This window comes from Ambystoma mexicanum, chromosome 5q (assembly GCF_040938575.1).
Source record: "Ambystoma mexicanum isolate Mex_15411 chromosome 5q, UKY_AmexF1_1, whole genome shotgun sequence".
Classification (NCBI taxonomy): domain Eukaryota; kingdom Metazoa; phylum Chordata; class Amphibia; order Caudata; family Ambystomatidae; genus Ambystoma; species Ambystoma mexicanum.
The window spans coordinates 1,256,786,435-1,256,801,043 of NC_090933.1; the positions used below are offsets into that span (position 1 = coordinate 1,256,786,435).

At 43.2% G+C, this 14,609-nt stretch overlaps 1 protein-coding gene across 1 annotated transcript in view; it reads right to left on the minus strand.

Moving 5' to 3' along the window:
* Positions 1–14,609, minus strand: part of PYCR3 (pyrroline-5-carboxylate reductase 3) — a 183,617-nt gene that overhangs the window by 79,712 nt on the left and 89,296 nt on the right. Inside the window, exon 4 of the mRNA XM_069621766.1 lies at positions 8,569–8,781. Within this exon, the coding sequence (XP_069477867.1) occupies positions 8,569–8,781 (213 nt within the window). The remainder of the gene's footprint in view (positions 1–8,568; positions 8,782–14,609) is intronic.

Genomic DNA, 14,609 nt, shown 5'->3' on the forward strand with positions numbered 1-14,609 from the left:
AGGAGGAACGAGTTATGCTTGCTAAATAGTGTGTCTGTGCCATTTGATTTAAAAGCCCAGATAAAAAAATAAAAGTCTGCTAGAACTCCATAAACACTCGTTTTTGTTCGCATTCTCTTCTGCCTGTCAGAGATAGTCTTGATGAAAGCCCTGCACTCTAGCATTAAGCCTACTGGGGAGCTCTCTGTCCCTGCTGACCATACTCCCAAAGGTTTTGCTTTGATTTCAGCAGTAGCCTTGCTGCAGTATTAATCTTTAACCTACGTTGTTTGAGAAGCTCCGATCCCAACATGAACTTCTCAGTTTAAGTATTCTCAATCTTTGAGAACTCCTTAGCATCATCTCTAAAGCCAACAAGATTCCATTCTCAACCACTACAATGGTATCCCAATGAAGACCTACTGACAAACCTGCAATTGTCGAGAGTTAAACATTCCCCAATTCCATCCTTCAGTCCCTCTATAGCATGACATCTTTAAGCACAAAGAGGTCCATTACCCACCTTTGGGTACCAACTTTCTCCAGCCTTGTAGTGAACATGTGAGAAATGTGTATACTTCAACTGGGAAAGGTGTAGAAGAGGGAAGGGGGATCCCCATGCATCACCAAGCTTAAATGTATGCTTCAAAATCCCAAGTGAAGTGTAAGCTTAGTCTGGCCCAGAGGTTTTAGAAAGTGTATATTGTTATGACCATGAGGAAATGAATGTCAACTATGAGGACCACCTACCCCTCATCAAATTCCTGCATCTGGTCTGGTCTAGCAAAAGGAGCACACACCCTTTGTACCCCGAATTTTGCTGTCTGTCTCACTCTCAGAATACTTTAATGTAAAGGGATGGCGCTTATGAAATAGTAGGGCTACACCCGCTCTTTTCCCCGTATGTAGTCCCCCTGTGGCATCACTAGGCAGGCTATATCTGCTTCTGAAGTCCCCCTGTCTCTCCAAGACACCAAGTTTACACCTCAACAAATCACCATTAGATTCTGAGGCCAGGCTCCGTACACCGAATGCATCTGCCACCTTGCAGCCCTAAAACCTCCAACGCATCAGCCATTTCTGTGCACAGACAGCTCCTCGCCAGCTCCACTAACTCAGCAAACTTGGTCATGCCACTCGTTTTGCTCGTCATTTTAGGAGATTTTCCTCTGCAGCAGCCATTTCAGCTTTTGAAAACAATGGCTTGTTCCCTGCAGGCCCCAACTAAAACAGCAACCTGGTCACTGAAGTCCAGTGAGATTCCACAATATAGTTGTGCTTACACTACAAGCATTGAAAGGACTACATGGCCATACCCTTCCTGAGATTCTAATGTGGGGGCTCAGAGGAGCCATAGCCAGATTTGAAGAGTTGTCTGGGATGCACTAAAGGACCCGAAGCCAAAGTGTTTTACTGGGACCAAGCACAGGAAGTTTTGAATGTAGCGCCATCCCAGACTGCGTGGCAGCTGAATGACTGAAAGTTTAATGTCCATCACCATAAAGATGAGGGCTTCTAAACTGTACTGTGGTTATACTGTGCACTACTGGTACTTGCAGAGTCTCCAGGCCATAGTCTTCCATGCCTATATTCAAGCAGCTAGTGAACTCCACATGAGCTGTGTGAAAATAAATGTTTTCCAAGCTCAGCCAATCTTTTCTTACTCCAGAAACGCATTCAAATTGTTTTGGTCATTGAGGCTGAACTGCATCGCAAACCGGAAGAGCCATGGAAATATTTTCTGCAAGATCAGCCACAAAGGGCTAGAGGTCACTTTTTTATTTAGCCAAAGTTACCAGGGAGTGGTCTTCTAAGAAAAACTTGAACATACCTGTTCAAGTACTGTATTGATTTTGTCTCCCTGGTCCCAGAATTAATACTTTTGTCTAGTAATTCTGGAGTTTTACTATTATGTTTCAAGAGTGGCTCTGTGGATGCCGAACGAGAGCCCAACTCTATGGGACTGTGTTAATCTGGAAAGAGCGTGTACTGAAATAATTCCTGGAGATAGTCATTAATTTTGTCATTTTCAGAGCCCTCTCAAAAATGTCACGCAGAGACTGCTTATTTGGGTCCAGTTTGCGATAATCAAATTTTTCGGTAAGTTGGAAAACCTGGGTCTTGAGTCCTGTGACATATTTGGCAATGTGGGGCATTTACTCCACAAGCTCAGTAAGGGACTTTTCATTGTGTTCTAATCTTCCCTTCTAGGTGATTGCATTCCCTTCTTGCTGTCGGTCAGACATCCAATGCACCCTTTAGGTTTTCCTTCATGCCGGGTTGGAGGTATTCTTGGAGTGCTGTTTTCAACATCCCCCTTGTCTGACCATTCAATGAGCTCTACAGGTTCAAAAGATGAGCCCTCGGCACAGGGTAGGCATATGTTTCTTACTAGTCACTGTCGTAGTCTTCAATTTAGCACCCCCAGAGTACCTGTATATTTGTTCTCTCTCTTTTTTGGGGTCTTTTCTTTCTCATGTGATTCTCTTCCTTGGGATCACTCAGAGTTGCTTAGCTAGCTACAGGGCCCAGCACCTTGATACAGGGGCACTGCCTTTCATGAGCATGTGCAGAGTCTGGGGAGTGGGGCGCATTCTTGTGAACATAAATTTACTTCATTCCGTACAGAAGAAAGTATTTTCTTATATTAAAGTAGACATTTTTCTCTTTCTTTTGTGCGCCACAGTTCAGGTCAGGTCATTGGGGTCCAATATAAAGAGAGGACCTCCATAAGCCTCCTGCTGACTTCTCTTCTTGTCTCTTTTGCAGCATTTTCTTTGGGTATCCAAGAGGTCCAGTGGTCATCTGTCTCCCTGATACCATCTCGCAGTCTTTCCACATAATTGTTGTATTCAGAGCCTGCGCTTTGCATCCTCCAACTGAAATGACTCCAGTCCTTCCTAGACTGGGTCTTTGGATCGCTTTCACCAGCAGGCAATTAAATGGGTCTTCATTCATTCAGTTCTTGTCAGTGGCGTATCCAGGAATCAAATTTAGATGGCACAGAGGGGGCCACAGACAAAAGTGGAGGGTGTGGTGGGGGGTTTTAAAAAAAAAAAGAGCAGTGTGTCTACTTTTCCCAAATTGATTGACACAGACAAAGTAGTTTACAGTGGCCCAGAGGAGGTAAAAATCATGCATTTATACAACAGCCAATTCTGTTGGAAACACATTAAAAATTCTAATACTTCGGACGCTAGTGGAAATTAAACTAGTTTTAATATTGAGCCAGGAGAATATGCAGTGCACAGCATTGGGTTTGAATGTGCCAGAATATTAAAACACGGAATTAGTTAGGGCTTTGGATCTACATGGAACGGTGCTCCAGCCAGACACCTTTTGCCAGAGCGCAGCTCTGTCTTGTTCCAGCCCAGTAACTCCCCTGTATAAAACCCATTCCCAACTTGGGTTTTATATCCCAATTCCCAAGCAGTCTATTGAAATAAAACACCAATCCAGCACCTGGAAGATAGCACAATGCAATGTTACTCAGCTTCGAATTGCCCATTCTAATGTAGGGGTGAGTGCTGTAAACAGTGATTTGAGCACCAAGCCATGCGGCTTGTCCATTTGGAGATTCACATATACAATTTTTTTTTTTTTTTTTACAGACTTTTTAAATCAAATATAGAGATCACCATTATATTCCTGAAATGCTCTGTGATTTAATGCAAAGCAGACCGGAACACTCATTGGTGCCATTTGTCCCCTTTCCCACTCCCATAGAGGCATTTTGAAGGAGTACAATACGAGTGTACTAGACTATCCATCTTAGAATGATAACCTTCTATCAAAAAATAATTCATATGGTTAGTCTAGTATTGCCCCTTGCGAAATACAAGTGAGGTGGTATGAACAAACCTCCTGCAACACAGGGCCAGTGGTCAGTGGGCCCTCAGGCCGGGCAGGATCGTCACACCGCAGACTGCCAGTACAGACAGTTTGAAACTGCATTCAGGCAAGGCCTTTCCTAAGACCAGGTGACAGAAGAACCATTTCATTGGGTACTTAAATTACAATGTAATTAAACCAGCTTAATTCGTATAGCAATGATATATTGATATTGAGGAGGGGCTTTGTCGTGCGACACAGAGGCGTAGTTTGCAAGGGACGTGTGCCAGTTTGGGGGGGGGGGTGAGGGCGCATTCTGGTATTTTGCCCTGGGCCTCAAGTGGACTAGAAACTGCAGTGTCAGTGAGCAAGTGCTAAACATAGTTTCCTTTTAGCTTTCCTGAGTTATTTTAGTGTGGTTTTTAGAGCGCAGCAAATACCAGAAGGTGTCAAAGCGCTATAGGAACCAGAATAAGGCACTGGAGTTCTTAGGTTTGCATCAAAGCGAAGAGAGAAGAATTGAAGTATAGGAGTCCAATGCTATGGTTTATTGAAAAGAAAGGTTTTGAGAGGTTTCCGAAAGCGCAAAAGGTTTGTCCCTCTTCGAAGAAGGGTTGTGAGCATTGAAAAGTCCGGATACGAGGACCACAAAAACATGGCCACCAGGTCTTTCCTTCGGATACCTAGGAGTAATCCGCTTCCTATCCGAGTTAGATCTTAAATTTCAAGACGGATTATATAGTCTAATTTTAGATGCAGGTGCATCGGAGCCTGGCTGTTGAAGACATTTGAACACTAGACACATGCTCTTAAATAGAATCTGGTTTCTCATAGGGAGACAATGTAGCGCCGGTTTATGATGGGGTGACGTGGTCATACGTAACTTTAATTAAGGTTTTAGCTGCAGTATGTTGCACTTTCTGCAGACATGTAATCAAATGGTTAGGGGTTCTTAGATATATGCTATTGTTAAAATCAAACTTACATAAGACCAGCGAGTTCGTTACGAGAACCTGATGAAGGCAGGGAAGGAGTGGGATGATATGTCCTCAAAAAGAAAAAGATTTTGTAAAGGAAGCCAATTATAATTATTATAATAATAACAACTTGTTATTTATATCGCACTTTTAGCAACGAGCGCTGAATGCGTTAAGCTATCAAGCTACTTGACTGACGGCAAGGTTAGCGTGTCTACTAAAATACCTAGATTCTTGAGTCACACAATCACCCTGTATGTACACATAAAAGCCACATTTTGGGGGCGTTTGAAAGCACTACTAGCCTGATCCTGTGTGATCAGAGTTTGCCCTAAGCAATCCGCACTGGGAAGTTCCTTTAGCAAATGTGCCTTTCCAGTGCTTGTGTCCATTTTCATTGTGAACCACGGAGCACTGGTGGCTGTGCCATCGCCATAGGTGCTCGTGAATATGGGGAGCATGCCAATGGTTATATGTGATTTTACCAACCACAATTACAGAGTGGTAAATTTAATCGCAGACAAAATACTGAAAAACACTGGTTGTTATTTTTTTTATTTTGCCCCCCCCCAAACACCCTGTTTTTTAAACCTTAAAATGCCACCCCAACATCATCCATACCCAATTTCGTTTTTAATTCCTTTATTTATTCAGCTTTCTGAGGTTAACATATCAAACATGTCGAACCCTCTCCCCTCGCCTATGCACGAGTGTGAACTTTTATCGAACCACAACAGATTTCTCTCCCATCAACTTTTAGTATGTAACCCCTTATCCCCCCAGCCCTCAACAGACGAGATGGTTCGAATGTTACCAGTTCAGGGTTGTGGAATCCGGTTGGGCCGGAGATATGCCTGTAGCGACACATAGGATGGATTTATTTGTATGCGTTGAGGAACGACAACCATTACATTTCTCTTCCAGTCGAGAGGTCATGGAGGGCCCCTTTGATATTTTCCATCTCGTAATTTTGGGCCCAAGCTCTTTCAGACGGGAGAGTCAGCGATTTCCTCCCCATCGTGAGGCACACTCTTGCAGCCAGTAGTAGGAAATGTGGCATGTGCGGGAGACGTGACCAATGGCCCTCCGATTCCTCCAACCCAAATAGAACCATCCTGACCCATTTTAACCCCTTTGGACCATAACTCCGAAAAACACTGGGAACATTAAATAAAGGGTAGTGGGGAACTGTATCACTCTGTAATGATTGAGATATTTGACTGGATACCCATGCCACCGCCACCACCCCCTCCCTTAGCATCCACCCAGAGTCGCCCAAACAGAGCAGGCCAAATAACACAACATTGGCATTAAAAGCAATGGAGCAACGCATTTTCTTTAAAAGGCATATTAAACGTTGCCTAAAGGGACAGAGACTTGGGTTAATCTGTTGGATCCATTCATGGGATGGGGCTAAGAAGAGAGTGCAGGCATAGGAGAAAGCAAAGAATTGATAGCCGCAACACAGCCTGTTGCCATTTATGAACATTGTGAGCACCCCAGGCACACAAAAAGGTCAGTTTGTTTTAATCTGCAAAAAGCAGGGAATACATGCGACTTGATCACAGATGAACATGTGCTTCGTCGGCCATGCCTAAACCTTATATAATTATAATGGTTTATTTATAACCGCTTAATACCCAGAGGTTTCCAAGCAAGAATCCGGGGATCAAACCTGTGTTGGTCCACATCTCTTGCTTCCAAGGCGAGCGCGTTGCCCCTCCTATGCTCCCGAGACATGTATTCTTGATGTACCACCCAATAAGGGAATGAAAGTGAGAGCACAAGCCAGATCACAGAAAAGCACATTTCAAGTGTAGGATCCTCCGTCCTCGTCACCGACAATATAAGTTGTATTATTGTTTTGGCCCCATCCGTGCTTTTGCTCTATGGGTCCAGTTTTGTATGTTTTTGGGTAACACAAAGTTGAGCCTTAGACCAATAAATAACTTGAAAATATACAGTCTAACCGGGTGCTCTCCTCCCGTCACCATCACCACCTCCTTACGGCCATGCTCCATCATGGAGCTAACCGCCACTCCACACCGGTCTCTACAGAAGATACTTTTTCGAAAATCCTTGGTTCTCAAAAAGGCATAGAATAGAGACTGGGAGGAAACAGATCAAACGTGTTCTGTTTCTTAACAGTTGGAAACGCAGCAGATTCAACCCCCCGCACCTCCAAGCAGAAAATGAGAACACCACCTTGGTATTCTGTTAAAGACAGATGGCAAACTACCCTCCGGCTGGTGCTTATTCACAGCTGCTATGCATCCTTGCTAGTGTTAGGGTGGTTGATAAAGGTTTCAGTGGGAAAGAGGGGTTCTGATTGCGGCGCCATATTGGTGACTGTGGTGACGGCGATGTTGGTGCGATTTAGTATACATCTTGTTGAGTTAATGAGAATGGGACAAGTGTTACTATTAGTGTTACTTTGTGCATAGTTGATGCATTTTAGATTTGCACGCGCGTAGCAACATAATGACAAATCTGCCGATACAATATGGACGCAATGTAGTTGTGCGACATGCTACATAGCGCCTAAAGATGGGAAGTAAGGAGCTTCATATGCACACGCGAGAAATGTGATTTGCGGATGGAGAAGCCACTGCGAGGGGACGCAATATTCTTGAACATACATGCAGACATACATACACAGGGGTTTTCAAGGAAATGTGTTTGAACAGTTGGGGAACAAGTGGTGCATGGCGAATACACAAATCTGTATACTGTGGGTCCCCTCACAGTTGGGGTTTGTGTAGGTCGCAGAAACCTGGAGTGGCAAGATAAACTTTGTGCGGCCTGGGAAGCTGGTTGATAGAGTACGAAAGCTGGGGGAAGGCAGCTAACTGCATTTGGGTAACTGCAAGGAAATCAATATGGTCAGTTAGAAAGATTACCTCTCCTTTCCACAATAGCACTAAGTACATGAGAGATGTTATTCAATAAACAGGGAAGTCCGGCCACCTGTTTGGGTCGACTTGGGACCAGGTAATAAACCTGGTGCAAGTGGCGCGTAAGGGCAGATTTGACAAATGGTTTATGGGGTTCAATCAGTTTCTCAGTAATTACCAGGATGTGGCCAGAGGCCATGCGTGCTGAAATGGTAGTGGCTATATATATAGATTAGTGTGAAATTTGATCCCAGGGAGGCCAGCAAGTCTGGGCAAATAAGATTGCTATCATTGGTTCAAAGGGAATTGGTTTGTTTCTCTCCCTCCTCCTATTGTTGAAGTGTCCTTATGAAGCCACGTGCATCACCACCGGGGTTAGAGGTCCCTGACCAGATGGAGCCTGTAATAAATTAGGATTGTTGTGTGTATATGTAACCATATGATGATGTAACAGCCTACTATGGAAAGATCCCGAAAAGGGGAGTGTTGTGAATAGGAGCTAAATGCAAATGTATGTTGAAAAGGGTTGGGGATTAAATTAATGTATTCAATGAGGGCGTGGGAACTTGGGGGTAGAGGGGATGAGGGGATTAGATTTCCTTGTATAGGGCTAACCAATCATGTGAGGGGGGACGACTTTGTAACGTAATATGTTGGAGTGTGTTAAACGTTGCACAATGTTGTGTGGTTGGAGGAGAATCTGGTTAGTTTGGTCTCTAAAGAGTCGTCTAGCCCCTCCGGGCCATCTGTCCAATAAACTTGCTTTACAGACAAATGTGCACCTGCTTCCTAAGAGGTAGGGCCTGTTTTGGGTAAGGAGATCGGAGGTCCATTCCCACACTAGGCATTGATGGAGACACTGTATAAGCAGATTCGTAACCACTTACATATGCCACACCGCTGCCACTCAGCCCAGTGTGGATATCGATGTAGGACTCTGGCACTTCCTCACACAATCCGCATTTTGACATCAGGGCCTTCAAAAGAGATGTCTGCCGGTCCCCAGCCTGATGGCCCCGGGCAAACACCACTGCGCCAGTCTGCACCACGCAAGGTAGGTTTGGCATGGCTCGCAGAACCTTCGTTCCTTGGGGAAGGAGCTGAAAAAGAAGAAGAGCATGAAACGTAACATCTCAAGGTAGCAGCCATTCTAGCTGTGGCATCAGTGTGTACAGAATATTGGTGAGAAAAAAAAGGGGTGCCTGGCTATTCCCTGATCTCCCCAGGTAATACAGACTTTTTTTTATAACAAATGATCAGGGTGAGCCCGGTTGAACAAAAGGACCCAACGAGGATTTAATAATAATTATAACAAACACGTTATATTACATTTAATACATGGCAGTGATTACCACATGTAAGTGAACCCAAAACATTTTGAATAAACATTTATAATCATGGTGACACTTGGAGTATAAAGTATCTCATCAGTACATCCCGTTATAATTGAGAGGGGAATTGTATTGGTATGGATTTAAACAACAAGGAAGTAGTACCCTGTGTGTTTAACAGACACTGTGCAGTATAAACATTTGACAACTATTTCAGTCTTTTGCCTATTCTGATGGCTGAGTAAGACAGCCTTCTTCAGGACAAGGAATTGCGTTCTGGGCTCAGACAAACTCTCCTGTGATCTACAAAGATAACTGAAAGGGGCCAAGTGTGGGTCCATGTCCGGGATATAACTCGGATAGGCCCAGAAAGTAGCTAGAACAGTGTCCCCCCAAGGGGAACTTACCATGCCTGAATTCCTGTAGCCTCATGTTGCAGTGATACCGGTCCAACCTAGGTGGATATGGCATTGGAGTACTATTAGTGTCAAAACCTAAAAATGGAGACAGGCCATCACTCTGGGGCCCCTCCCCACCTGGACTAAATGCCCCCAGCCCCCTAGAGTTCTCCTGGGGGATGGTGAAGAGAACTCACACCATTTATGAGTAGTCTCATGTGAACTTTGTCTTGTTCAAACGCCACGTTGAGTCTGGTCCAATAGTGGTCCCAGTCTCCTCCTCCAATCGGCAAGCCTAATGAGAGGATGGTAAAATGTCTTGGGGTCCAAATGCCACAATCGAAATTCACACATTCCAGAGTTAATTATATAATCGCCTGTTTTAATAGCTATCTATGTCCCCCCCCAAAGTGAGTGTGTAAATATGTAAAAATATATAAATAAATATAATGCACTATTTTAGTGCAGTTACTTGTGCTGTCCCTGGATTGACCTTACCTTTGTGTGTATGTTAGCCTAGCTCCGTGGTGGAATTCGGAGTCTACGCGCTAGTGTTTCCAGAATTGTAAAAGCGGCTGGGATGTGCAACCGGCCATAATGGAAGCTTCCTAATCTGTGTCGTCAAGGGTTGCTCATAAAGTGCGGCCATCTTGCAGTGGCACTCACAGGGGAAAACCAGGCACACGAAATGACGGTAACTAGGGCCCCTCTTAATAAATCATCTCTGTGCGATACATACCTATATCTATATGTGTTCATTCTGGGATATAGCCAAATGTATGACCGAAATGTATGGCAGGGCACTTATTCAATGTTCATTGAAACTATATACACTAGAATGTGTGTGCGCCATGATTATCAAAACTATTACTCTATACAATATTTGTATGGATCTATTCTGGTTAGACTGTCAACGAGAGTTGCCCGCATTGATCTCTCAATTTGGTACCAGGGTGGTGCATTTAATGAGGCCCCATCGACCAGCACGTGTATGACAATATAGGATCTGGGTCACATTGAAACAGTAATTTAAAACGGTATTTAAAAATAACCATTTCACACTATGTTCGTCGTTCTACATATACAGAGTTAATCTATCTTTTAGTAAACCCGGATTCCGACACATTAACCAAAATGTATTTAACAAGGAGGATTCTGGGTAACATTCACATGGACACGTTACACGTTCAGTTCTTTCTTATACATGTACAGAATTCATCTATCTTTTGTTTTTGTCTGTCCATGATATTATTGGGTGGAGACCTGAATGTGAGATGTGGGGAATACTCTATTGAGGAGTCTTATTCTACTATTGTAGCAAGGAACTTTATGGGACAAAAATCAGTAAATGCAAAAGGCAAACAATGGCTTTGCTTTTTAAAAGCAATGGGACAGAGTCACACTTAACGGGCGCACACCTGGTGATATTCCAGGGTGCATAACCTGGAGTTGTTGGTCAGAAATAGCCAATATTGACTAAATATGTGGTAATCTTCCATTGATCAATACAGTTAAAAATGTAACTGTTAACCGGAATCCATCCAGTGATCATGCCACTCTCAGCCTGTCCCGAGAGTTAGATCAATTGGAAACACGTCAATATGCAAATGGCAGACTGACTCCTAACCAGAGCGGCACACGTGTCGTCTGGTCAGAGAGAAATATCTGAATAGCGTGTAAGGAGATGGCACTTTCAATCCATACTGACGAGACTATCCTGGGCTTGCACACAGGGGATGAGATGGAAGATTGGCTTCAAGGGGTTTCCCTACGAGTGTGAAAAACCAAAAAAGACACCCGTTGGTTTTGGCTGAAACAAAAGCAGGTGTGCGCCTTTGAAATCGAAAACCAAAAACGAAAACTAAGGTTGTGCATGAAGATTCGAAGGTTAAAAAGAGGTGGTACCACTAAACTAGAAGTTCACACTGAATCACATAGGCTGAAAACTTCTTACTATAACTGGTTGAAACATATGGGTAGAAATGTGAATTGGCAAAAGATGGCTGAGGCATTGCGTAGTAACACTAAACAGGTGTTGGGTATACTAAACTATGCCAGACCATCCATTGATCGATTAATCATTAATCCCATTTCGAAGAGTGTATGGGTGTCCTTTATCGAAGAAAAAAATGAAGAAACACGATACAACAGAGTCAGTCTCCCAATCAAAATCTGTAAATTGGCCTAGGACTTTAGACATTTCCAAGATGATAGGCACCAGACTAAATAAAATTAAAAAAAAAATACTTTAGAGCACCTGGGCCTAATGGCCTCTCAGCAGTAGTATTCAAAGGAGATTAAGAATTTTGGGCCAATGTATTATCTAGCATGTTTATGAAGGTGTGCAGAGAAAGATGTATTCCTATGTCCTGGAAAAAAAGCTATATATGTGCCTGTGTTCAAAATTGGCAATCGACTGAAAACTATCGCTTGCTTTCATTGCTTGATTCCACCGGAAACGTTTTTTGCAGCATTTGTGTTAAAGCATGGGTCACTAAACATCACATTTTGCATACTTTCCAGACTGGTTTTCGCCAAGGCTTGTGCACCACTCATAATATCAGATTGCTAGACTCAGTCATGGAGCGTGCCAAAGCTAAGAACAACCCTTCAGTTTACATTACTTATACTGCCTTTTGGGTAGCATTTGACCAAGTCTATTTGTGAGCTGCTTTGGAAGAAAATGCAGGCACTTGGCTGCGACGAGTGGCTGCTATAAAACCCTGTGGCCCTACATACGGACACCACTGCACAGATTCGTCTAGGTGACACCGGTCTTTTGTCGGGTAACATGCAAATAGGTAGAGGGGTTAAGCAGGGATGGATTCTGGTGGCTCTGTTCTTTAATCTATATATTGCAGACCTCCCGACTTTGATGTCTTAGTGCAAAGTGTCCACCTAGGATTGGTCACTGTACTGTAGCAGCGATGCTTTATGCTGATGATTTGGTCATATGGGACCATTCATACTCGGGCATGAAGTCTACGTTAAACGCCCTAGCTAGTTATGCAAAGGTCACGGGTTGGCTATTAATTGAATAAAAACCGAAACCATGTTCGTTACGTCTCAAAACATAAGGTTGCAACCCCTTATTACTGACCTCTGACATATTGAGTACACACAAAACTATAAATATCTGGGGATTGAAATGTCCAACAAAAAAGGGTACCATGAAATTGAAATAAGCAAATCCTGCAAAGCTAAACACATTTCTTTCATGGTACGTAGATTTGCATACCACCATGCCGGGTTCACCTTAGGAGGAATAACACTACAAACAGTGGTTCTGTCCCGTAATATTGTACGGGCTGGATGCCCTTGAACTGCAAAATATGGAATGGCTGCAGGTTTTAGAGAGATTTTTTTAATGTGTCGTCCTTGGGCTTCCTTCTTCAGCTCTCATTGAGCACATACAGTTAGAATTAGGACTATTGTCTCCAAAATCGTTGGGGAGAAAAACCTCCCCTGTATGTCCCCTCCTTACTAAGTTAGGTGCCAACTATTGTCTCGAGCATACACCCGAGAAAAATAACGGGTACTTGAAATTAGTAAAAGATCCGTTTCATAAACGAGACTGGAAACCCGACTTCGGACGTTGCTCGAACTTTTTGTAGTTGAAAGGGGCACTTAGTCGCTGTTTGAAAAAAATGGGACTGGGTCAATTACGAACACCTGCAGACACTTCACAATTCAAGTCAAGTGGCACAAGTTTATCAAACCACAAAGATACTTCTTGTTTTGCCTGGATCCTGAGGTACACACGATTTATACTGTTAAAGCGCACAAACCAGCTTCCTGTGAGATCCGTCCGTGGTGCGCAATGGAAAATCCCCAAAGATTGTAGACTATGTAGATTTTGTAAAATACCAGGATGTATTGAAACGTTGAGACATCTCTTGACAGAATGCTCCAAGTTAGGACACCTGACATGATTAAGAGTGTATAAAAAAACCCACTGAATTTTGGACCTACTGCTTAAACACAGAATGTGGGTTAACACTCATAGCCCTATATAGAGTATGGTGTCAGGTTAAGAAACATTTTGAATAAGTACCAACCAAATTGTTAATGAAATATTGATACTGATGTGGGTAAATATGACATAACCACCAAGAATGTTTTAAATGTTTAAAGTATTGCATACATTTTAAAATCAAAGATCAATGCAATAATGAAATGTTTATATTACCAATATAGCGCCCTACCACTCCAAACTACAAACCACTGTAAGACCCTTCCTTACTGAGCAAAATTGCCTAACCATAGCCAGAGCCATAACTGGATCCCGCCTTGATTATTGAAACACCCTCCTTGCCGGCACTTCAACCAAAAACATTGAAAAACTATAGTTATCCAAAATAGCGCGCTCATGGTGGCCATCGGAATCCCCAAAAGAGACCACATAACAGCCGCCAAGAAACAAGCCCACTGGCTCCCTAGCAAAAAAAGGCTCATCTTCAAAACCTTGGCCATCACACAAATGCCTGCACAACGCAGCCCCGTTGTACCTCCCTCAAAGAATCTCAAGACCACACACTGCCAAACCAACCAGAACCCCATACACCAACCGAATCATAGTACCTTAGGTCTTGAGCGCCCCGTTGTACCTCCCTCAAAGAATCTCAAGACCACACACTGCCAAACCAACCAGAACCCCATACACCAACCGAATCATAGTACCTTAGGTCTTGAGAACATGTGCTGAAGGCGCCAGCTTCCCCTTCATTGCTGCATCCCACTGGAACACGCTACCAACACACCTCAGAGGAATAACCTCCCACATAGCCTTCTGCAAAGCAATTAAAACCATGCTTTTCATATGAACTTGCCTCCACCCCCTTCGACCGGGTATTTACTGCCCGCTAACTGTATCCAAAAATAACGCATGTAACTAAAAGAAAGAACTGTACCATTTGCTACGCTCTGTAACCGGTAGCAATATTTGTACCATGTAACTATGACATTTTCCTTTGACCAGGGTCTTGATGCCTCTGGGCTGCTAGTGCACTTTACACATTTAAAAAAAAAAAAAATAGAATAAAAAAAGTTTAAAAAATGTATCACTGAACTTTAGAGTATGTGATGAATTAAGATTTGTATGCATTAAGTTTTCATTTTCTATGCATGTGTTGTATATGAAGTTACTAATATTGGCTTGAATTTGCACTTCATTGATTTTGTAAAATTAATAACGAAATG